Source organism: Aotus nancymaae, unplaced genomic scaffold (assembly GCF_030222135.1).
Source record: "Aotus nancymaae isolate 86718 unplaced genomic scaffold, 86718_ANA_hifiasm-v0.15.2.pri h1tg000008l, whole genome shotgun sequence".
Taxonomy (NCBI): Eukaryota; Metazoa; Chordata; class Mammalia; order Primates; family Aotidae; genus Aotus; species Aotus nancymaae.
Window position 1 is genome coordinate 60,844,212 of NW_026988419.1, and position 25,212 is coordinate 60,869,423.

The window sequence follows — 25,212 nt, forward strand, 5'->3', positions numbered from 1 at the left end:
TGCAAAATGTGATTGTTTTCTTCCAGTGACTTAAGAGAAGAAAGGATGCTTGGGTAGTTCTAAATAGCTTTTATCCTGCGTGACTGTTGAGATTTTAGTAAATATACAAATACCGTTGCAGCAGAGTTGGGGAAATCTTTGTTTTGTTTGAACTAGGTTGTGAATCTTTGTTGGAAAGAACCAGGAAGTTCTTTCAAGGACGGAAGAAGAGGAAAACAAGAATATTTTGAGGAGCTACTTAAGTGTCAGGCATGTAGGAATAGTTTTGTGAGGTAAATATTTTCTTAGTAATAGCTACTGTTTATTAAGTGCCTTTTAAGTACACGATACTGTGTTAAGCGCCTTACATATACTGGATTCCTTTTAAAACTCAACGAGTGAGACCCTCTCTGTACAAAAGAAAAATTTAAAAATCAGGTGGGTGTGGTGGCACATGCCTGTAGTCTCAGCTATTCTGGGGTTTGAGGTGGGAGGATAACTTGAATCGAGAGGCTGCAGTGAGCCGTGATCGTACCAGTGCACTCCAGACTTGGCCATAGAGTGAGACCCTGTCTCAAAAACAAAAATCCAATGAGTTAGGAATTATTTTCTCTTTGCAGAAGGGAAAAATGAGGCTAGAGAGGTTAAGTAATATGACTAAGGGTCACATAAATGGTAAGAGGCAGAATGTTCATTTGAACATGACTCTAATTTTTATTTTATTTTTTTGAGACGGAGTCTTGCTGTATGACCCAGGCTGTAGTGCAATGGCACGATCTCAGCTCACGGCATCCTTGGATGCCTGGGTTCAAGCGATTACCCTGTCTCAGCCTCCTGAGTAGCTGGAACTACAGGCGCGTGCCACTATGCCCAGCTAATTTTTTTGTATTTTAGTAGAGACAGGGTTTCACTATGTTGGCCAGGATGGTCTCGATCTCCTGACCTCATGATCTGCCCACCTTGGCCTCCCAAAGTGCTGGGATTACAGGCATGAGCCACAGCACCCAGCCATTTTTTTTTTTTTAGACTTATTCCTCTGTACTGCATGACATGGTCACTCCATAGAAGTCAGTGTGTAAAGTTCAGCAGAGACAGTACAGGATGAGTGTAAGAAGTGAATTGGGACCAGGCGCAGTGGCTCACACCTGTAATCCCAGCACTTTGGGAGGACAAGGCGGGTGGATCACTTGAGGTCAGGAGTTTGAGACCAGCCTAGCCAACATGGTAAAACCCTGTCTCTATTAAAATATAAAATTAGCTGTGGGTGGTGGCACATGCCTGTAATCTCAGCTACTTGGGAGACTGAGGTAGGAGAATCGCTTGAACCTGGGAGGCAGAGATTGCAGTGAGCCGAGATCTTGTCACTGCACAACAGCCTGGGTGACAGAAAAAATAATAATAAGAAGAAGTGAAGAGGAAGATATTTTTAGAGAGGAAGAAGGTTGGTAATCTAATAGGCTTCAGTATTTCATAGTTAGTGGAGGTAAGAAAGGAGCCACAGGAAGATTTGAGGGGAGAGGTGTATGGGGAAGCTGATGTAGGGAGCATTTTGGACTGGTTGCATGGAGGAAGAGAGATCAGCATGAGAGTGTAGCTTTGTGAAAAGAGAGCCAATTTACATCTCTTAAGATCTGGGCTCCAGACCTGGCAAGGTGGCTAATGCCTATAATATTACCCAGCACTTTGGGAAGCTGAGGCAGGCGGATCACTTGAGGCCAGGAGTTCAAGACCAGCCTGGCCAACATGGTGAAACCTTGTCTCTCTACAAAAATACAAAAATTAGCTGAGTGTGGTGGCACATACTTGTAATCCCAGCACCTTGGGAGGCGGAGGTGGGAGGACTTGAATTCAGGAGGTGGAAGTTACAGTGAGCCGGAAAGAAAAAAAAAGATCTGGGCTTCAGTCAGACTTTCTTTACTAATTAAGTTACTTTCCTGTTTTCTCTTTTCACAAGAAATCATGGCTTTTAGACTTCATTTTTGTGTGCTTCAGGCAATGGTGAGAAGGATCTGAGGGGATAGTCAATGTAGAGGAGGAGCCAAAAAACCCCATATATAGGTGTATATATGTATATACCTATGCACGTATAAACGCATTTCTATATATATGTATATATCTATTAGGTTGCTACAATAATAATTGCAATTTTAGAATCACTTAATGACAAAAACTGCAATTACTTTTGCACCAACTATATCTATAACATCTCTTTCCAGATTACAGAAATAATATTAATCTTTTCTTTCTTTATGATCACTTGTGATTTTGACAAATGGTGGTTTAGACAATCTCGAGAAAAGGTATTATATGGAAGTCAGGGCAGGTTATCGGTTCCTATGATCCATTCCACTCTATCCCAAAGTGTTGCAACAACCAAGAAGTGGATCCTCTGATTAGAGGAGAGAAGGAAAATGTGTCATCAGGAAGCTATTTTAGTGATGGGGAAAGGGCCCTTTTCTGGACTATCCATAGCTAGTTTTAAATTGCAGAGAGGTTTTCCTGCTATCTGTTTTCCACCCCCAGTAACTGAAAATGAAGGGTAAATTCCCAAAGACTCCTCTCTCCACTCTCTCTTTCCCTTTCACTCGTCTAGATTGATGTAAAGCAATCCATTACAAGTCTTTGTATACCAGGATTTATCGTCAGCATTTACATGCATCTTTCCTTCTTGAAATATATAGGAAGACTTTTTTTAACTTCTTAAAAAGGGAATGGGGTTTCTCTTGTGATGCCTTCCTTAACTCACTGTGGCTTTGGTCACAGTATACCCTGTATACAGTAGTTACCTAGCTCCTCTCACCATTTCTGTTCTTTACTGGATTATTAATTCTTGTTGAACAGGAGCTTTGTCTTATGTATCTTTCTTTCTTTATAGGCACAGTACCTGGCTCAAAGTTTAGCTCATTAAAAGTATACTGAATTGGCCGGGTGCAGTGGCTCACGCCTGTAATCCCAGCACTTTGGGAGGCCAAGGCGGGTGGATCACGAGGTCAAGAGATCGAGGCCATCCTGGTCAATATGGTGAAACCCCGTCTATACTAAAAATACAAAAATTAGCTGGGCATGGTGGTGCATGCCTGTAGTCCCAGCTACTCAGGAGGCTGAGGCAGGAGAATTGCTTGAACCCAGGAGGCAGAGGTTGCGGTGAGCCGAGATCGCGCCATTGCACTCCAGCCTGGGTAGCAAGAGCGAAACTCCGTCTCAAAAAAAAAAAAGTATACTGAATTGAGAGGCTGTTAGCTGTTAAGACTTGTTCTCCATCATGGTCTAGGGAGGGATGGGTAGAAACTATGAGTAGTGACACTGGAAAGAGGAAAAGACAGATCAGCCTCTTGGAACCAAGAGAGAAGGTAACAAGGGCCTTTAAGGGACTAAAATACTCCCAAGAATTAGGACTGGCAGGAAATCTCTTATTCAGAGTACAGAATCCCTGGGATCCCAGGAACTGTCTCCTCTCTGTCTCTCACTCCCAGCCCTCGCTTCACTAGAATCCCTGGTCTAGCTCAGGCCACTAAGCAAGATCCCAGTATGGGAAGGAATGAGGAAGGCAAGTGATATGATTTGGCTCTGTGTTCCGACCTAAATCTCACCTAGAATTGTTATAATCCCGTCAAGGGTGGGATCAGGTAGAGATAATTGTGTCTTGGGGGTGGTTTCCCCCATGCTGTTCTTGTGATAATGAATGAATCTCAACAAGATCTGAGGGGTTTTGTTTTGTTTTGTTTTTTGAGACAGAGTCTTGCTCTGTCGCCAGGCTGGAATGCAGTGGCTTGATCTCGGCTCACTGCAACCTACACCTCCCAGGTTCAAGCGATTCCCCTGCCTCAGCCTCCTGAGTAGCTGGGAGTACAGATATGCACCACCATGCCTGGCTAATTGTTTGTGTTTTAGTAGAGACAGGGTATAATTGTGTTGGCCAGGATGGTCTCAATCTCCTGACCTTGTGATCTACCCGTCTCAGCCTCCCAAAGTGCTGGGATTACAGGCGTGAGCCACTGCGCCTGGCTGATCTGATGGTTTTATAAACATCTGGCATTTTCTCCTGCTTGCACTCATTCTCTCTCCTGCCAACCTGTGACGAGGTGCCTTCTGCCATGATTATACGTTTCCTGAGGCCTCCCTAGCCATGCGGAACTGTCAATTAACCTCTTTTCTTTATAAATTACCCATTCTCAGGTATTTCTTCATATCATTGTGAGAACAGACTAATACAGCAAGTTAGGGTATATTTTCTTCTTCTTTTTCTTTTTTTGAGATGGAGTCTGGCTCTGTCAAACTTGATTCAAGTTGCTGCAAAAGACATTATTTTGTTCCTTTCTATGGCTAAGTAGTACTCCATGGTGTCTGTATACCATATATATATATATATATATATATATATTTTTTTTTTTTTTTTTTTGAGACAGAGTCTCTCTCTGTCACTCAGGCTAGAATGCAGTGGCATAATCTTGGCTTATTGCAACCCCCACCTCCCAGGTTCAAGCTATTCTCCTGCCTCAACCTCCTGAGTAGCTGGGACTACAGGTACCCACCACCACGCCCGGCTAATTTTTTTTTTTTTTTTTTTTTTTTGGGACGGAGTTTTGCTCTTGTTACCCAGGCTGGAGTGCAATGGCGCGATCTCGGCTCACCGCAACCTCCGCCTCCTGGGTTCAGGCAATTCTCCTGCCTCAGCCTCCTGAGTAACTGGGATTACAGGCACGCGCCACCATGCCCAGCTAATTTTTTGTATTTTTAGTAGAGATGGGGTTTCACCTTGTTGACCAGGATGGTCTTGATCTCTTGACCTCATGATCGACCCACCTCGGCCTCCCAAAGTGCTGGGATTACAGGCGTGAGCCGCTGCGCCTGGCCCTAATTTTTGTATTTTTAGTAGACGCGGGATTTCACCATGTTGGCCAGGCTGGTCTTGAACTCCCGACCTCAAATGATCCACCCATCTCGGCCTCCCAAAGTGCTGCGATTACAGGCATGAGCCACAGTGTATACCACATTTGATTTATCTACTCGTTGGTTGATGTGAAACAGCTTTCTGTATTACAAATAGTTCCCATCTCCCATCAAAATTATGAAATTTCAATGCATACTACAGGACAAGTAGACCCTCAATGATGAATGCTTTGTAGTCATTAAAAAAAATGATGTTGACCTGTATTTGTTGATATGGAATAATGTCCACAAAATGCATTGTTTGTGAAAAGCAAGTTATAGGACACTATAAGATATTCACATTTTTTATTTATTTATTTTTTTACGGAGTCTCACTCTGTTGCCCAGGCTGGAGTGCGGTGGCATGATCTTGGCTTACTGCAACCTCTGCCTCCCGGGTTCAAGCGATTCTCCTGCCTTAGCCTCCTGAGTAGCTGGGATTACAGGCACGTACCACCATGCCTGGCTAATTTTTGTATTTTTAGTAGAGACAGGGTTTTACTATGTTGGTCAGGCTGGTCTTGAACTCCTGATCTTGTGATCCACCCGCCTCAGCCTCCCAAAGTGCTGGAATTATAGGTGTGAGCCACTGTGCCTGCGATATTCACATTTTGTAAATAAAATATCAGTATTTCTGTGTGTGTGTGTATATGTGTGTCTAAGTGTATAACATGTATACACACAGAGATAATATGACATATACCTGGATATTTACAGTTTCTATGAAATGCCCACTTTACTCAAGCATTAGAAATCCATAAAAATCAGTGTGGATGCTACATATCTTAGGGAACTTGGCAAAGATGGGAGGAGTATGTATGCAGAGCTTCATTTGAACAGCATCTTGTCTTATAACTGAAACCACTTGTTCTTGTGAAGATTGAATTTTCTTTTTTAGCTTTTCAATATGAAGACTGTTAACATAATGCAAAAGTAGAGAGAACAGTACAATGAACTCCCATGTAGCCATCATCTAGTTACAGTAGTCATCAACCTATGACCACTGTTGTTCACCTATATCCCCAGCCACTTTGCCTTCCCATAGCTGGATTTTTTGAAGCATATTCCAGACACATTTCATCTGTAGATTTTTCACTGTGTATCTCTAAAAGATAGGGAGCCTTTTTTTTTTTCTTCTTAGGTTGTACATATCAGTTCTAGAATTTGCATTATAATTTCCATTTCTCTGTGGAGATTTCCTACCTGTTCATTCATTATGTTCATCTTTTCCTTTAAGTACTTGAACATACATATTTATAACAGCTTTTTAAAAGTCTGTTAATTCTATTATTGGGTCACCTCAGAATCTGTTTCTGTTTTATTGACTGCTTTGTGTGTGTGTGTGTGTGTGTGTGTGTGTGTTACATTTTCCTGCTTCTTCACATGTCATGTAATTTTTAAATTTTATTTTATTTTAATTTAATTTTTTTAAAGAAGGGCCTTGGTCTGTCACCCAGGCTGGAATACAGGGGCACAATCATAGCTCACTGTAACCTCAAACTCCTGGGCTCAAGTGATCTGCCCACCTCAGTCTCCCGAAGTGCTGGGATTACAGAAGTGAGCCACCGTGCCTGGCCGGATATTATTTTTTTAAAAAAAATCTATAGGTTTACTTTCCCCTTTTTTTTTTGAAAATTATTCGTTGAAGCAACTGGTTAGTCTGTTGGTCGTTTGAAGCTGCATTTTCTAGATTTTGCTGATTGTATTATATTCCACAGGGCTTGTTGAAGATGTTCCTCTCTAAAATGGTAATTAGATCGAAGACCTGACTTAAATTAGACATTTTTTGTTACAAGTACTTCATAGAGTGTTGCTGTTGGAGACATTAGTGGCCATTGGCCGTCATTACCTGGCTCATTAGGAGTTTACAAAATGACAATATTTTAATTAAATTACTCCTTTATCAGCTAGAAAACATCTACAAAGAAAAACTTTCTCATCAAGTATTCTGTTACCCTGAAAGGCCCTGTCCTAACAAGGAAGTTAAATGGTTTGTTCTCTTTACCAGTTTTAAAAATACCATAGTCCTCACCTTATCCAATGAGGATACGTTCCAAGACCCCAATGATCTTTGAAGCCACAGATGGTACTGAACCCTGCACTGTGCTGTACTATGCTTTTTCCTATACACACATATCTGTAGTTAATAAATTAGGCACAGTATGAAATTAACAACAATCACTAAAAATGGAACAATTTTAACAATATAATAAAAGGTGAATGTGGTCTCTCAAAATATCTTTTTGCACTGTGCTCACCCTTTTTTTTCTGATAATGTGAGATGATAAAATGCTTACGTGATGACATGAAGTGAGCTGAATGAGAAGGCATTGTGATGTGATTTTAGACTACATGTCTGAAGGAGGATCATCTGTTGAAGGAGAATCATCTGCTTCAGGTGATCCTGGATCACTGAGCCCTGACAGTGTCAACTGTTGGATGTCAGGAGCAGAGGATGTGGATGACTAACGGGTGTGTAGTGTGCAGGGCGTGGACCTACTGAAAAAGGGAGGATTTATGTCCTGAGCAGAATGGAGTGGGCCAGTGTGAGATTTCATCATGCTGTGCAGAACGGTGTGCAGTTTAAAAACTTGTGATTTGTTTATTTCTGGAATTTTCTATTTAATATTTTCAGACCTTGATTCACCTTGGATATCTGAAATTCTTATCTAAGAGGGGACTACCGTAACAGGTTTATCCTCCGAAAGTGATCAATGAGTTTTTGTTTAGAGTCATTATATGGGTTAATTTTTTTAAAAACATGGCTTTATTTACTAATTTTTATTTATTTATATTTTGAGATGGAGTTTCACTCTTGTTGCCCAGACTGGAGTGCAATAGCACAATTTCGGCTCACCGTAACTTCTGCCTCCTGGATTCAAGTGATTCTCCTGCCTCAGTCTCCCAAGTAGCTGGGATTACAGGCATGGACCATCACACCTGGCTAATTTTGTATTTTTAGTAGAGATGGCATTTCTCCATCTTGGTCAGCCTGATCTCAAACCCGTGACCTCAGGTGATCTGCCCACCTCTGCCTCCTGAAGTACTGGGATTACAGACGTGAGCCACTGTGCCCGATTTATATGGGCTATTTTTAATTGTATATCTACTTTAGTTTTGTGAAAGTATATGAAATGATCACACAGTGTTGAATTGTGAGGCAGGATTGCAAGATTCAACATAGAAGAGCTATTGACAGAAGTAGCATTTCTAAAATACGGAATTTAAGAAATTCTTACTATACCTTAACGTTAGAGTGGAAGATTGTAGGGTAGGAGAGGATTGAACATCCTCCTGAGCTTCTTGCAAATTGGGTCTCAAGGTATTAGGCATTCGCATTATAACAAGATGCTCATCTCTGCATATAGTGAAATATCAGACCTTGTGCTTAGGATAAATAGAACTATGATTCTTAACATCCACAGAGTGATTGTGTATAGGAAGATGAGGTAACTAGTCAAGTTCTGGTTTTGAATCTTTTCCCTACAAATTATTATCACATGAATATTAAAAGTAACTTAAATTTCCACTCTACTTTGCCATAAACTTAAAACTGCTCTAAAAAAAATGAAGTATGTAGAAAATAGAAAAAATAAAAAATTTTAAAAAATGAAGTGTGTAGAAAATAGAAAAAATAAAAAATTTTAAAAAATGAAGTGTGTAGAAAATAGAAAAAATAAAAAATTTTAAAAAATGAAGTGTGTAGAAAATAGAAAAAATAAAAAATAAAAAGAAATTAAAAAAGAAATAAAAAAATGAAGTGTGTTTTAGAAAAAGTTAACTAAGTGAAAACACCTAGCTCAAGAAATGTCTTCTTCCCTTTAGCAGATGTGCCTCTTTTGCCCGTATGTCTGTGCTCTGTTGGTTGAAGCAATCACAAGGTAGCCCAGATTCAAGGGAGGAGACATAGACCTATACATGCAAAATTTTGCATATATTTTTGTATCTGTACTCTCCCTTTGAGTATCAAAATTCTTTTTCTTTTTTTTGAGACAGAGTCTCGCTCTATTGCCCAGGCTCTAGTGCAATGGTGTGATCTCGGCTCACTGCAACCTCCACCTCTCCTGCCTCAGCCTCCCACGTAGCTGGGATTACAGGTGTGTGCCACCATGCCCAGCTACTTTTTGTCTTTTTATTAGAGATGGGGGCTGGGCATGGTGGCTCATGCCTGTGAGCCCAGCACTTTGGGAGGCTAAGGCAGGTGGATCACGAGGTCATTAAGTTTGAGACCAGCCTGGCCCACAGGGTGAAACTCCATCTCTACTAAAAATACAAAAATTAGCTGGGCACAGTGGCTCACGCCTATAATCCCAGCACTTTGGGAGGCCAAGACGGGCGGATCACGAGGTCAAGAAATCGAGACCATCCTGGTCAACATGGTGAAACCCCGTCTCTACTAAAAAAAATACAAAAATTAGCTGGGCATGGTGGCACACGCCTGTAGTCCCAGCTACGTGGGAGGCTGAGGCAGGAGAATTGCTTGAACCCAGGAGGCGGAGGTTGCAGTGAGCCGAGATCGCGCCATTGCACTCCAGCCTGAGTAACAAGAGCAAACTCTGTCTCAAAAAAAAAAAATACAAAAATACAAAAATTAACCAAGTGTGCTGGCATGCACCTGTAGTCCCAGCTACTCCAGAGGCTGAGGCAGGAGAATTGCTTGAACCCGGGAGGTGGAGGTTGCAGTGAGCCAAGATTGTGCCACTGCACTCCAGTCTGGGCAACACAGAGAGACTCTGGCTCAAAAAAAAAAAAAAAGTAGAGACTAGGTTTCACCATGTTGGCCAGGCTGGTCTTGAACTCTTGACTTCAGGTGATCTGCCCACCTTGGCCTCCCAAAGTGCTGGGATTACAGGTGTGAGCCACTGCGCCTGGCCTCAAAATTCTTTTTGATACTTCTCCCATCAAGCGATGGAATCTTTGTCCCTTTCCCTCAAATCTAGACTGTCCGGTGACAGCTTCATCCAAAAGAGTATGGGGGAGGTGATGCTGTAGGACTTTCGAGGCTGTCGTAAAGCGGGGTACAGCTTCTGCCTTGTTCACGGGAACCTTTCTGCTCAGAGCTTGAGCTGCCTTGTGAGAGACTCAAGTACCCTGGTACTGCCATGCCTTGAGAAAGCCAAGCTGCTTGCAGAGGCCACTTGAAAGTACTCTAGTCAGTAGTCCTAGGCTTTGACTCCTCCCATCCCAGGCAGCAGACACAGGAGTGAATGAGCCTTCACATGGTTCCAGCCCCCAGCCATTGAGTCACCCCCAGCCTTCAAGACTTGACTGAAGCCTCAGACTTCATGTAGCCTTAGACACTCATTTCTGAATTTTTGATCCATGTAATCAATGAACATAATACAATGGTTAGATTTTCTTAACACTCCTAAATTTGGGGTAAGTTGTTACACAGCAATAGAAACTGGAGCAGTCTATAATCTCTAATAGCTAATGACAATTATTTCTCAGTGGAAATTCAAAAGAACCACTTGTAGGGAGTACCTGTAGGCAGGAAGAAAATGTCTCCTCAAAATCTGGAGTTACCACACACAACAAAGTATGGTTTGTTACCAGATAGTTATTATTTATTCATAGTCTAGATGAAGTTTACCAATCAGGAGTCATTTTTGTTATAAGTGATATTGTTTCATATCACAGCTGACATTCCCTTTTTACCAGGTTTCCAGGAGAACTGAGCTAAAAGGTTAACCCAGGGTCAGATTTGCCCACAGAGAAGTGTCCATTGAGAAAAGCCAGGTAGCAATATTAATACTGGGCGGAATAGAATTTAGGACAAAAAGCATCAAACAGAACAAAGAAGTTCATGGACTTTTCTGTATGTGCATTCACTGTCTGCTTGATGATCTCATCAGTCTTGTAACTCTCAACAACAAACATTAAACTGTTGACTCCTGTATATATGCCCCAGCCGAGACCTTCCTCCTGAATTCTAAACTCGAACATCCAACGACCTACTGAACATTTCCACTCGATGTCTTAATAGACATCTCAAAATTAACATGTCCAAAATTCCAAGACTGGACTTCTAATCTCTCCCCTCCCTCCAAAATTTGCTCCCTCCAAAGATAGTCTCAGTAAGTTTGTTCTGTCGGTTTCTCAGACCATAGACCTTCAAATCACCCTCAATTCCTTTCTTTCACTCTATATTCAGTCTGTCAAGAAATCCTATTGGATTTACTTTTAAGATACACCCAGAATTCAAGCATTTTCTGTCACCCCTACTGTCACCATCTGATTTGAGCCACTATCCTGTCTGGCCTAGATGACTGCAGACCTTGCTACTGGTCTCCCTGCTTCCACCCTTGCCCTCTGCACTTGATTTGCAGCACAACAGCCAGATGGATGTGTTAGAGATGCAAGTCAGATCAGGTCACCCTTTGCTCAAAACCTATTTCACTCAGTAGAAACCAAATTCCTTATTCCTGTAAGGCCTTGTTCATAGCATGCAATGCTTTTTAACACTCTGTATAATAAACTTATCTGTTAAGCTTATTGTCTGTACCACTCTCCTTCCCAGAATGTAAGTTCCACAAGAAGAAGGATTTTTGTTTGTTATTTTTCTCGACGTACTCCAAACATTTAGAAAGACACCTGGTACATAATGTGCATTCAATAAAGACTTTTTTGAATGAATGAATGAAAAGTGGTGAATGGTGATGCAGTAAAGTTATTAGCAGTGAATCTTTATAAATCAAATAACGTGTTGAAATACATAAAGCAAGAGCAGTTAGGAATAAAAAGAAAAATGTATACAATCACAACATAGTGGGAAATTTAGTATGTTTCTAAGGATTTGACAGTTTAAGTAGACATAATAAGGTTACTGAGGCTCAGAATGTTATAATTAGTTGATTTAATATTAAATTTGATAACTTGGATTAAAGATTTTTTTTTTACAATTACACATAAAATAGGTTAAAATTTGATATGTTATCTCACTAAAACCTTAATAAGTTTTTCTGGAGAGAAAAAATATATAAACTACATTCTCCAACCACAAAGCATTAATACACACATTAATGGAAGGAGAGAAGAGGTTTGACCCAAGTGTTGTGGAAATGCAAAAAGAACCTAGATAATGGGGGATGCGCAGGTTACACTGTACTGGCCTTGGAATACATGGTTCTTGTCTTCCGTGAGTTTACATCCCTTTAGGGAAGTCAGACATGTAAATCCATTATGGCAGCAGAAGAAGATATATGCACAGACAGATGCAAGTAAACAGTGTAGTGGGATGACCCAGTAAAGACTGAGGAGTCAGCTTCACAGAGGACATGAAGACTGGCCTGAATCCAAGTCTTTGCAAGTCCGATGCTTGGTCAGATGAAGAAATCCAGAGACAGAGAGGGCCTCTTCTCCAAAGGCAGAGAGAGATGTGAGAACCTGTATAGCCTTCTGGGATCCCTGCTGGTTTAACATGACAGACAAGTAGGGTGAGAGCTAGCACGTAGCCAGAAGGTAGGTCGGAAGTAGCTGGTTTTGGCCATAGAGTATACAGGATTTGGGTAACTACAGGGGACAGCTGAGACGTGTGTGAGAAGGGGTGAAGATAGGCAGCCCTCTGTTCCCTTAGACTTGGAGGAAATGATAGATGTTCATGCAGATAGTTTTTCACATGGGAGAGGGGACAGAAAATTGAAGAACCTCCTTGTCCTTAGTCACTTCTATTTCTTGAACTCCCAACCTCAGGTGATCCGCCCACCTTGGCCTCCAAAGTGCTTGGATTACAGGCATGAGCCACACACCCGGCCGGCAGTGACTTCTATTTCTGTACATTTTTGCAGAGATTAGAGATGCAATGATGAGGTAGGGGAATAGGAGAAGAAACTGATAGGGTTGAGTGGAAGGATTGCCCAGCAGGGTTGAGACCCCAGTGAAATTAGAGAATGTATTTGTTGTGGCTCCATTCATTGCCACTGTGTGATTTTCTCCAAACGCACATCACTCTGGGTGTGTAAAAGAGTGGAGGTAGATCATTGGATTGGCTGGATGCACTAGAAGGACCAGGGAGTGAGAGGCAGATGGTTGGCAAGAGAGGTATTGAACTAATGAATCACAGAGTCTAGCCTAGGCTGGAAACTTCATAAGGACATGGACCATGTCTATTTTATTTGTATCTGCATCCCTTATTGGTAAAATAAATAAACTGGAGGGTAGAAGTCAAAAGAGAAAAGACTGATAGTTTGAGGGGAAAAAGAGTGATCCAAAGATGAGAATTCCCAGCCAGGTTAAAGAACAGGTACAGTGGGAAGGACAGAGAGAACTGGCAGGGTGGGGTAGGGTTTGGAGTTTTACAATGGATATGACTTCTGAACTCAGTCAAACATTCTTAGTTTAATTGGAGGAAGAAGCCTCATACGTATCATAATGTAGAGCAGTATAATAGTGCTCTGTGAATAAGAGAAAGGAAAGATAATTTGGGACTAGTGTGGTCACTTCACTGAAGAAGTGAGAATTGAATTAGGCTTTGAAGGATGGGTCAGGCAGCCAGCAGAGGGGCTGAGGAGGACACTGCAAAGGGGAGAAGGCAGGGCAGTGTGGGAAAACCATGTGGACATAGAAGTCAAGACATGTTAAGAGGGTCCGGGAATGGAGAGTTTGGCTGGAGTTGAGAGTTTCGTAGGGGAGTCATAGGAGATGAGTAATAACACAGGTGAGGAAGACCAGCTTAGGGTTTATCTTAATAGGCAGCAGAGACCACTGAAGGTTTTCAGCAAGAAAGTGAGATGGTGTGTTTGAATCTGCGGCTGGTGTGTTCTGGATGTACTGGAGAGGGAAAGCCATTGCAGTCAGTTAGAAGATAGGGCACTAGGGTAATGACTTTGGGATGGAAAGGGAGACATGGATGCCAAGGAAATAGTACAGAGGAGAAATCATCACGACCCAGTGGTTTGTTGGAAAGGAGACCCTAGGAAGGGGAAGCCCATCAAAGCAGAAAAGGAGGAGTCTGCAGGAAGAGAGAATCTAGTAAGGAAAAGTCTTTAGATGAAGTTGCAGGATGACTAAGTAAGTATCAGTGAATTTGGCCTCTAGAGATGATGGTGACTTGGAGCAAAATTTAGCAGTAGAAGGAGCTTATGAAAAGTGACGGTGGTGGTTGTAGAGAATTGTGGAGGGTTTTTTGTCCCTTCTTTTTTTTTTTGAGACAGGGTTTCACTTTGTCACCCAGGCTGGAGTGCAGTGGTGCAATCTCAGCTCACTGCAGCTTTGACCTCCCAGGCCCAAGTGATCTTCCCACCTCAGACCCCCAAGTAGCTGGGACTACAGGCGTACAGCACCGCACCTGGCTAATTTTTGGCATTTTTTTGTAGAGCTGGGGTTTCACCATGTTGCCTAGGCTGGTCTCAAACTCCTGAGCTTAAGTAATCTGCCCACCTTGGCCTCCCAGAGTGCTAGGATTATAGGTATGAGCCACCATGCCCAGCCCTCTTCCTTTTTTTTTTTTTTTTGAGACAGAGTTTAACTCTGTCACCCAGGCTGGAGGGCAGTGGCATGATCTCAGCTCACTGCAACCTATGCCTCCCAGGTTTAAGTGATTCTCCTGCTTCAGCCTCCCAAGTAGCTGAGATTATAGGCATGCATCACCTCGCCTGACTAGTTTTTGTATTTTTACTAGAGACCGTTTTGCCGTGTTGGCCAGGCTGGTCTTGAACTCCTAGCCCCAAGTGATCTACCTGCTAAATTTTTTTTTTTTTTTAAGATGGAATCTCGATATTTTACCCAGGCTGGAGTTCAGTGGCACGATCTTGGCTCACTGCAACCTCCGCCTCCCAGGTTCAAGCAATTCTCCTGCCTCGGCCTCCCGAGTAGCTGAGATTACAGGTGTGCACCACCACACCTGGCTAACTTGTATTTTTAGTAGAGATGGGGTTTCACCATGTTGGCCAGGCTGGTCTCAAACTCCTGACCTCAAGTGATCCACCCACCTTGGTCTCCCATAGTGCTGGGATTACGGGCTTGAGCCACCACACCCAGGCTGCCTGTTCAATCTTAACAACTTTTTTGAGATATAATTCACAGACTGTATAATTCACCTATTTAAGGTGTATAATTTAGTGATTTTTTAGTATATTCAAAGAGTTGTGCAACCATCACCACAGTCAATTTTACATTTTCATCACCCCAAAGAGAAACCTCTTCGCATTAGCAGTCACTCCCCAATCTGCCCATCCCCTCATCCTTAAGCAACCACTAATCTTTCTGTTTCTAGAGATTTGCCTTTTCTGGATATTTCACATAATGGAATCATACAGCATGCAGTCTTTTGTGACTGGCTTCTTTCACTTAACATGATGTTTTCATAGTTCATTTCTGTTGTAGCATGTGTCAGTTTATTGCTATATAATATGCCACTGTATGGATATATCACATTTTGTTTATCCATTCACCAGTTTATGGACATTGGGGTATTTCTTCTTTTTAGCTCTTATGGATAATGCTACTATGAATATTTGTGTGCATGTTTTTGTGTGGGCATATGTTTTGTTTTGGTTTTGAAATAGGATATGTTTAGAAGCAATGGAAAACAAAGAAACTGGTCAGGAAGAGGGGCCACTGGAAATCCTGGAGATCAGGAGGCTTCCTGGAGAGAGATCAGATGTGAACGAGATGGGGCGGGATGGGGTTTGGGGGGAGCTCCCCTTGGAAGTGAGTAGGGGGCTTTTCTACCTCTGAGGTAGGAGTGAAAGAAAAATGGGAATTTTTTTTCTAGGGTTGAAAATACTTTTAAAATGTATTTTCTGATTATAGGCCAGGTGCAGTGGCCCATGCCTGTAATCCCAGCACTTTAGGAGGCCAAGATGGGAGGATCACTTGAGCCCAGGAGTTCAAGACCAGCCTGGGCAACATAGTGAGACCCCCATCTCAAAAGAAAAAAAAAAAAAATGTATTTTCTGATTATAAAAGGAATACAAGGAAAGCTGTATAACACTGGCTAAGAATGTGGTTTTTCAAGCCAGGCTGCTTAGGTTTGAATCCTTATACTGCAGCTTGCTAGTTGTGGAATCTTGGACTCATTAGCTAACCTCTCTAAGCTTCAGTTTCTCCATGTGTAAAATAGAGGTAAGAGTGCCTACCTTATTAGGCTATTAGGGGGATTGAAAGAAATCATACCTATACAGGAATATTAGTTACCTATCAGTGTGTAACAGATTACCCCAAAACAACAAGCACATCACAGTTTGTGACTGTTGGGACTCAAGAATGGCTTAGATGGATGCCTGTGGCTCAGGATCTCTCATGAGGTTGCATTTGTGCTGTTGGCTGGAGCTGTAGTCATCACACAACTTAACTGGGGCTGAAGGACCCACTTCCAAGCTCACTCACGTGGCTGTTGGCAGGTCTCTGTTCCTTTCAAGCTGTTGCCTGAAGATCAGTTTCTCGCCACCAGTGCCTCTCCATAGGCGCAAATGATCCAAGAGAGAAACAACCAGACTGCTTACTATAGAAGTCACAGTCTTTTATAACCAAACCTTAGCAGTGACTTCCCAGCCCTTCTGCCATATGCTGTTGATCACACAGGCCAGGACAATGTGGCAGGGACTAGACCAGAGAGTGACTATCAGGAGGCTGGGCTGTGGGGGACCATCTTGGAGGCTGGCTACCACAGTATTACTTAGCATGGTACGTGACACATAAGCCTGCAATAACTTTTATTAGTGACGTTATTAAGATATTGTAGAAATGTCTTAATACACATCACCAACAATCCCATCACTTAGATAAAGTAGGTATTTTTTGAATGATTTTTTTTTTTCCTAAGGAGGGCTACTAGTAATTTTAAAAAAATTCTGGGCTGGGTTCAATGGCTGGCACCTGTAATCCCAGTGCTTTGAGTGGCTAAGGTGGGAGGATTGCTTGAGCCCAGGAGTTTGAGACCAGCCTGGGCAACATGGTGAAATCTCACAAAGAAATGCCAAAATAAGCCGGAGGTGGTGGTATATGCTTTTTGTCCCAGCTACTCAGAAGGCTGAGGTGGGAGGATCTGCTTGAGCCCAGGACGTTGAGGCTGCAGTGAGCTGTGATCATGCACCTCACTCCAGCCTGGGTGACACAGCAAGACCCTGTCTCAATAAACCAAAACAAAAATTTCTACCACATCCACAAGACAATGTTTATTAAGTACTGAAATATTTCTTTAGGAAAATTAACTTTTGCAATCCCTTTTATCTCTCACACTTGGAGTCCATATATCACAACTTTGTTTTTCCTTTGATTCAGCATTGTGATAGTTCTGAATGTGGGGCCCCACACACCCTGTCTCTGTCATCAGTAAGATTATCATTAAGATCAAATAGAAATAGGTCAGGAGAGAAAAGAACTCTCTGGCCTTATTCTCTGCAAACTAGCTGATCCTCCTGAATACCAACCTCTTTAAGAATTGATATTTCAAAGGACAACTCCTCTCTGTTGTCTTCTGTCATCTCTCCCCTACTTTATGCTCTGTGCATAGCAGCTGTTCAGGACATCGCGGAGCACAGGGGCACTGCAATCAGAAAAGCGAGTGAGGGACACAGCAGGAGAAGGCTGTGCTGGGGCCAGTGAGTGGGAGACAGGACAAACAGCCAGATAGCAGTGTGAGGACTTCATCTTGGGGTGAAGCATGGAAGACATGATCAGTTACCTAGATTTAAAAAAGAGAGCCCTTGAACACCTCTGTCACGGGTCACTTTTAGCAAAGCCTTCTGACTCAATGGAGGGAGACCCTGTACTTTAAAGAAAAATCACAGCTGCAGAAGAGTCTTGCAAAGTCAGTTTTAGTGGATTAATACTTTGGAGTACCTTGTTTCATGAGGGTCAGATTAAGTTTCTAATGCTGTTTTCTACCTTAATGTTACTGCTTTAATCATTAGAATACCACCAGTTCCTTCAGGCAATAGGAAGCTATTGAAGATTTAATGAGATTCATACTGCTTATGCTTAAATGTTGATGACTTCCTGCTGCATATTAATCATTCCTGACCTCGATCTCAAATTCCTTCCTGGTACAAATTCTCATTAAACACACCTACCATATCTCCCAGTTTTCACTAAATACCTGGTTTGTTTCCAAAAGTAAATAAAAGAACCTTAAGGCTTATGTTCAGTGTGTGTCAAATGTTCAGTACCCTCATCTGATTTGTTTTCCAATTCTTATTGAGACTGTAAATCTAGAGAACTTAGGGGAAGAAAAATCAGTAACTCTTAACCGGGGATTGAGCCTATTTTACAGGACTGTATGATCTGTGCAGCAGACCTCGAACATGCCTAATTGCTTGTCTAGGTCAGTGTGTCCAACTGGCACCTCTCAGAGCGCATCCAGGTCACAGAGCATTTCCGGGTGGCTTGTGTGCGCGCTCCGGCTGTCGAGCAGCAGGACTTGGCCTCTGTCCCCAGCTTCGTTGCCCCCATCTTTTAGTTCAGGCCCACCCCCTCCTGCCTCAGAGGCCTGGGAAACCCAGGCTGGCCACCTGGTGTCCTGATGCCCAGCATCTACGCATCTGCCCCAGTTGTCCCCTCAGCCACCTTGGCAGATTTCTTTAACAGTTCTTCCCTGAATTAGGACTGGGGGCAGGAGTTGTTGTCTCAGGAGTCTGAGGGAAGGTGAAAGTGAGAGTGAAGGAGTGTGGGAGAGGGGGATCACATCCGTGGAAGGGAAAATAAATGTGTCAGAATATGAGGGTGATGAGGCCTGTATACAGAGACAGGATGGCAGGGGGAAGAAGTAGGTGAGGAGGCGAAGGAGCTTGGGTATGGGGATGCTGGTCACTGAGATGAGGAACAAAAGAGGGAAATTTGCGTGTGAAAGAGGCCACATGTGAGAGAATAGAAAGAGCAAAACGACAGCTCTGCCTGGAAGAATGTGACCATGCACAGCATTGGAAGACACAGTCTGACGAAACATTTTTTCCAATTTGTAAATATATTTATAACAAAGAAATTTATTATTATTATTAATTTTTATTTATTTATTTATTTATTTTTGAGACAGAGTTTCACTCGTGGTGCCCATGCTGGAGTGCAGTGGTGCAATCTCTGCTCACCACAACCTCCACCTCCCGAGTTCAAGCAATTCTCCTACCTCAGTCTCCTGAATAGCTGGAATTACGGCATGCGCCACCACGCCTGGCTACTTTTGTATTTTCAGTAGAGACAGGGTTTCTCCATGTTGGCCAGGCTGGTCTCAAACTCCTGACCTCAGGTGATCCGCCCGCCTCAGCCTCCCAAAGTGCTGGGATTACAGGCATGAGCCACCGTACCCAGCCTGAAATTTATTATTATTACCTTTTTTTTTTTGAGAGGAAATCTCACTCTGTTGCCCAGGCTGGAGTGCAGTGGTGCTATCTCAGATCACTGCAGTCTCCACCTCCCAGGTCCAAGAGATTCTCCTGCCTCAGCCTTCCCAAGTAGCTGGGATTACAGGTGCCCGCCACCACGCCTGGCTAATTTTTGTATTTTTAATAGAGACAGGGTTTCATTATGTTGGCCAGGCTGGTCTCGAACTCCTGACCTCAGGTGATCTGCCCACCTCAGCCTCCCAAAGTGCTAGGATTACAGGCATAAGCCACTGCACCTAGCCAGAAATTTATCATTATAAAAACACAAAGATGTATACTTAGCATATTACATTACACTGGGATTATTTTAGGTTGTCACAAAGGTGTGGTGATTTGATTCAGAGGCATAGCCTGCTTGCTGGCATGTTGGTTGTTTAAAATGTGGCCTGTTGTGACCAAGAAGATGGACAGTATTTTTTTTTTAATGGAATCTTGCTCTGTTGCTACTTAATTCCACTTCTAGAAATCTATATTTAGAAAATAATTAGGCAGGGCACAGTAGCTCACACCTGTAATCCTAGCACTTTGGGAGGCTGAGGAAGGTGGATTGTTTCAGCCCAGAAGTTTGAGACCAGCCTGTGCATCATGGCAAAACCCTGTCTCTACAAAAAATACAAAAATTAGCCTGGTATAATGGCACGTGCCTAGTCCTAAGCTACTTGGGAGGCTGAGGTGGGAGGCTTGCTTGAGCCGATAAGGTGGAGGTTGCAGTGAGCAGAGATGGTGCCACTGCACTGCAGCCTGGGTGATAGAGCGAGACCTTGCCCCCACCCCTCAAAAAAAGCAAGAAAGAAAAATTTGAAAATAAAATAAATTTTAAAAGTACACTGGATCATTTTACTCCGCCTTAAAATCTTTTCTTGGCTTTTCATTGTAGTCACCATAAATTCCTTCCCTCCAAGGCCCTCTGGCCTTAACCCATCACTCTGGTCTCCAGTCCCTCCACTCCTGTCCACTGGCCTGCTCCTCAGGTGCTATCATTCTCTGGGCCCTTTCCTCCTTGGGATCTTTGCATATGTTGTTCCTCATGCTTGAACCATCTTCCCCCAGCTCTTCATCTGGCTAATTCCAGCTTGTTCTTGAGGTCTTCATCTCACTGTCACTTTAAGAGAGGGATTTCCTGACCTCTCTGCCTAAAGGAGGGACCCCAGATATATTCTGTCATTGTGGTCTATGTTTCTTCTTTATAGCATATATCACATTTTAAAATCATATGTTAAATTGTGTGGTTCTTTAATTTAATTCTCAGATCCCCTCTTCTCTTTGTCTTTTTCTTCTCTTTTTTGGAGGAGTTTCTCAAGTTTATTCTCCATCCCTTTAATTGAGGTTTTCATTTCTGTTGCCGTATTTTAAATCTCCAAGTGTCTGTCTTATCTATCTATCTATCTATATGTGTGTGTGTATGTGTATGTGTGTGGGCAACAGGTCTCACTATGTTGCCCAAGCTGGTCTTAAACTCCTGAGCTCAAACAGTCCTCCCGCCTCTGCCTCCCAAAGTGCTGGAATTATAGGCATGAGCCACCATGCCCAGCCCCATGAAAGTTTTTAAAAATAGTATTCTATTCTTGCTTTGTAGATGGAATATTTTTCTTGAGTATATTATTAATAGTTTTCTAGAAACTTTCTTCTCTGTATAGTCTCTGAACTCTTTCTTTCTTTCTTTTTGGGACAGGGTCTCGTTTTGTCACCCAGGCTGGAGTGCAATGCAGTGGCAGCTCAAGTGATCCTATTTCACCCTCTTGGACAGATAGGACTGTAGGCATCTACCACCATGCCCAGCTAATTTTTAAATATTCTGTAGAGATGGGTCTTACTGTGTTGCCCAGGCTGGTCTTGAACTCCTGGTCTCAAGTGATCCTCCCACCTCAGCCTCCCAAAGTGCTGGGATTACAGGTGTAAGCCACCGCGCCTGGCTTCTTTCTTTTGTTTATTTGGCATTTGTCTTTTATATCAGAGGTGTTCTCAGATATCTGGAAATTCATGGTTGTCTGGTTCTATGTGAGAGTGGAGTATTTAAAAACCTGAGTGGACTCATGAAAGACAAGGAAAGACGGAGGAACTGTCACAAGATTATAGAAGACTAAGAAGACTTTACAACTAATTGCGTTGTGCAATACCGAATTAGATCCTGGAACAGAAAAAGAGTTTTAGTGGAGAAATTGGTGAAATTTACCTGGAAAGTGAAGGCCTTGCTGCCCACGTTCTGGAAGATAAATAGGAGGGCAGGAAGGTACTAGTCGGCAGGAGGTGGTGGGGGTGGGGGCCTGGGGGGTGTCCTGGCATCCAAGTGTGCAGTTGTTGCTTCATCTCCCTCATCACTCCTCACAGCGCCCTGCCTTAACTGGGGTACTATGTTGCTAGCCTTCTCCAATCAGACCTCTCTGTTTCATTCTCTCCTAAGAATGTTTTCCTCTCTCCTAAGGATAATTCTGCCAAAGTGGTAGAGGGGTAGTTGTTACACTTGGTAGAGTATGAGATTTGGAGGTTAGCAGTTCTTTGTTTTAGTTCAAGAGACCTGGTGCCACCAGTTGACTCATGGGAATTCTTGCCTGTCTCTACTGCCTGCACAGGATTATGTCTTCCTGGTTCTGCTATCGTTTACCTCCTATTATCTGCTTTTCAGCTTCTGGTCTTTTTTTGCTTGTTTCCCGTTGCTTCCTCTGCTGTTCTCTAATCTTAGAGGGTCATGCCTTCATCCACAAGAGAGGCAGCAAAGGTAGGTGCGTATTTGAACTTTGGACTCCTGAAATTAATTTTGTTGCATCTTCGCCAGAAATATTTACCATATATGTGTTATATTTTGTTTTACTTTACTTCAGTTTTATAATTTCTTTGGTGGGAGTAACCCTTATCTAATTTTCAATCCTTTTCCTTTACCTAGTGACAATTACCCAATTTCTCAAAGTTTACCAGGACTCATCACCTCTGATATGATGATAGCTTGAAGGGCGTTAAGTTTTTCTGAAAGTCCGTTTTTTTTTTTATGTTAAATTCTGGGCAAGACAACACTGTTAATCTTTGAAGACTATTTACATTTTATCCATACTCCTAATTCTTTCTTTAGCTTTCTTTTGCCCTAATACTTCATATCTGGTAATTTTATTAGTCAGAAATCTACTACTTACCACTCGTTCGATGAAAAAGGTACAGTCCTTACCCTCAGGGAACTTACAGTCTCATGGAAGGTACAGGAGAACGTGACCGGAATGGCAGTCTGTGTGTTAAGGGCTGTGATGAGCGGAAGCGTGGTGGCTATGAAGCACAGCAGCAGAATGTCTTCCTCCAGTCTTAAAGGATCAAAAATGTCCCAGAGAAGGCGACATTTCAGAAAAGACCTGAAGGATGAATGGTAGTGAAGCAAGAGTATTCAAGATAGAAGAACGGTATAAACAAAGGCCTAAAAGGAGAAGAAAGTATTATGTTTGAAGCAATGCCCTGCGAGTCCTGGGGCAAGGGCCAGGATTTAAGCGATGAGGCCTAAGAGTAATTAGGGTCTAGATCATAAAAAGTTTGTTTGTGCTGGAGCTGGGTTAAAAATACAAAAATAAATAAATAAATAAATAAATAAATTTGTAAACTATATTAATGTGGTAGATTACAAAAAGGCTACCAATCCTTTCCCTCTCTGTACATTCATTTGTAATGTGACTTTGAGGCTGCTTCCATCAAAGTCAGCTCTGTTTTTAACACCTTTTTAATCAAGCCTTGGCCATGTAACTTCTTTGGCCAATGGGATGACCATAGCAGAGGCCTGAAAGGCACTTCTGTATTGGAGCTTACTTTCTGTTGCCCTGGAAACACTGAGACCATCACCATCTGAATGAGCCAGGCTGGTCTGTTAGATGATGAAGGACACATGGCTAAGTCTTCACTGTCACCCCAGGTAACATTTAGCTAACCTTCAGACATGTAACAGGCCATCTTGGACCACCTAAGTCTCAGCCGAGCCTCTGGCTGAGCTGACCCAGACCAGAATAACTAGCTAAAACATAGACTCATAAGAAATTTTTTAAGTTTTTTTTTTTTTTTTTTGAGAGAGGGTCTCACTCTCATCTAGACTGGAGTGCAGTGACATGATCACAGCTCACTGCACCTCAACCTTGCTGGGCTCAGGTGATATTCCCACCTCAGACTCCTGAGTAGATGGGGCTACAGGCGCATGCCACCATGCCCAGCTAATTTTTGTATTTTTTTAAAGATGGGGTTTCGTCGTGTTTCCCAGGCTGGTCTTGAACTCGTGGGCTCAAATGATCTACCAACCTCAGCTTCCCAAAGTGCTGGGATTATAGGCAGGCACTACCATGCTCAGCCAAAAGTTTGTTGTTTTAAGACACTGATTTTTAGGGTGACATGTGATGCAGCCAAAGCCAACCTATACAGTTAAGATGTTTCGACTGTATCTTCAGGGTAGTTGGGGAGATGAGGAGGATTTTAAGCATGACATATGATGCAGCCAAAGCCAACCCATACAGTTAAGACGTTTAGACTGGGGCCGGGCGCGATGACTCACGCCTGTAATCCCAGCACTTTGGGAGGCCAAGGCGGGTGGATCACGAGGTCAAGAGATCGAGACCATCCTGGTCAACGTGGTGAAACCCCGTCTCTACTAAAAATACAAAAAATTAGCTGGGCATGGTGGCACGTGCCTGTAGTCCCAGCTACTCGGGAGGCTGAGGCAGGAGAATTGCTTGAACCCAGGAGGCGGAGGTTGCGGTGAGCCGAGATCGCACCATTGCACTCCAGCCTGGGCAACAAGAGCGAAACTCCGTCTCAAAAAAAAAAAAAAAGATGTTTAGACTGTATCTTCGGGTAGTTGGGGAGACGAGGAGGATTTTAAGCATGACGTGTGATGCAGCCAAAGCCAACCCATACAGTTAAGATGTTTAGACTGTATCTTCGGGTAGTTGGGGAGACGAGGAGGATTTTAAGCAAGGATGTGACGTGTTCAAATTAACATGGTATAAAGATCTCACTTCAGGAAGAAGGATGATTTGGAAGAGAATGAATCTGGAACCTGAAAGACTAGTAGAGAAGCAGTTGCAGTCATTTTGGGTGACAGACGATGGCCTGAATCAGGGTGACGAGTAGAGGGAAGTGGAGCATTTTAGGAGATATTTGTGCAGTAGATTTTCATTGGTGTTGCTTGGATTTGGGGATGATGATGATGATAGAAAGGGATGAGAGGTGGCTGACCCCCCTGGGCCCTAGGCTTTGTTTTGGGTAGATGAGTGAGGGAGGATGAAATTTGGAAAAGAATATGATCAGTTTGTTCTTGTTGTTTGAGACAGAGTCTTGCTCTATTGCCAGGCTGGAGTGCAGTGGCATGATCTCGGCTCACTGCAGCCTCTGCCTCCCTGGTTCAAGCAATTTCCCTGCCTCAACCTCCCAATAGCTGGAACTAGAAGCGTGCGCCACCATGCCCAGCTAATTTTTGTATTTTTAGTAGAGATGGGGTTTCACCGTGTTGGCCAGGATGGTCTCGATCTCTTGAGCTTGTGGTCCGCCTGCCTCAGCCTCCCAAAGTGCTGGGATTACAGGCGGGAGCCCCCGAGCCTGGCAGAATAGGATCAGTTTAACTTGGGTCATGTTGAGTGTGAAGTGCCTGGAGATAGCCAGGAGGACAGTTCCAGTAAGCACAAGAGATAAACAGGCCAGGCGAGTTCTGGAGAGGGATCTGGGCTGAAGGTACAGATGTGGAGATTAAAAGCATATGGTGACAATATAAGCTCCTTAGGGGAAGGTGGATTGTTTGAGAAGAAGAGGAGCAAGGGCAGAACCGTAAGGGAAACTGGCATGCAACGGGTGGTCAGGGAATAGAAACCTACAAAGGAGTTTGAAGAGTAGCTAGAGAAGTAGGAATGATCTGTAGTTAATTATGTTTTAGTTAATATTTTAGACAAATTGTCATCAGATTTTGAAGTAACTTTCCAAATGCAACATGGCTGGCCTCTTTACTCAGCACCAACCCTGCATTTCTAAGTGCCTC

General features: G+C 42.9%; 1 protein-coding gene across 4 annotated transcripts in view; it reads left to right on the plus strand.

Moving 5' to 3' along the window:
• Window positions 1-25,212, plus strand: part of METAP1D (methionyl aminopeptidase type 1D, mitochondrial) — an 89,425-nt gene that overhangs the window by 1,291 nt on the left and 62,922 nt on the right. Inside the window, exon 1 of one of the 4 annotated variants that reach the window (XM_064373397.1) lies at window positions 224-272. The exons of 2 other annotated variants lie outside the window; for them this stretch is intronic. Coding sequence is in view for 1 of the 2 variants with exons in the window: in XM_012462379.3 (XP_012317802.2) it covers window positions 21,913-21,946 (34 nt within the window). In the remaining variant the exon portion in view is untranslated. Of the gene's footprint in view, window positions 1-223; window positions 273-21,861; window positions 21,947-25,212 lie in introns of those variants that run through there. One more of the 4 variants, XM_012462379.3, reaches the window with a different exon arrangement.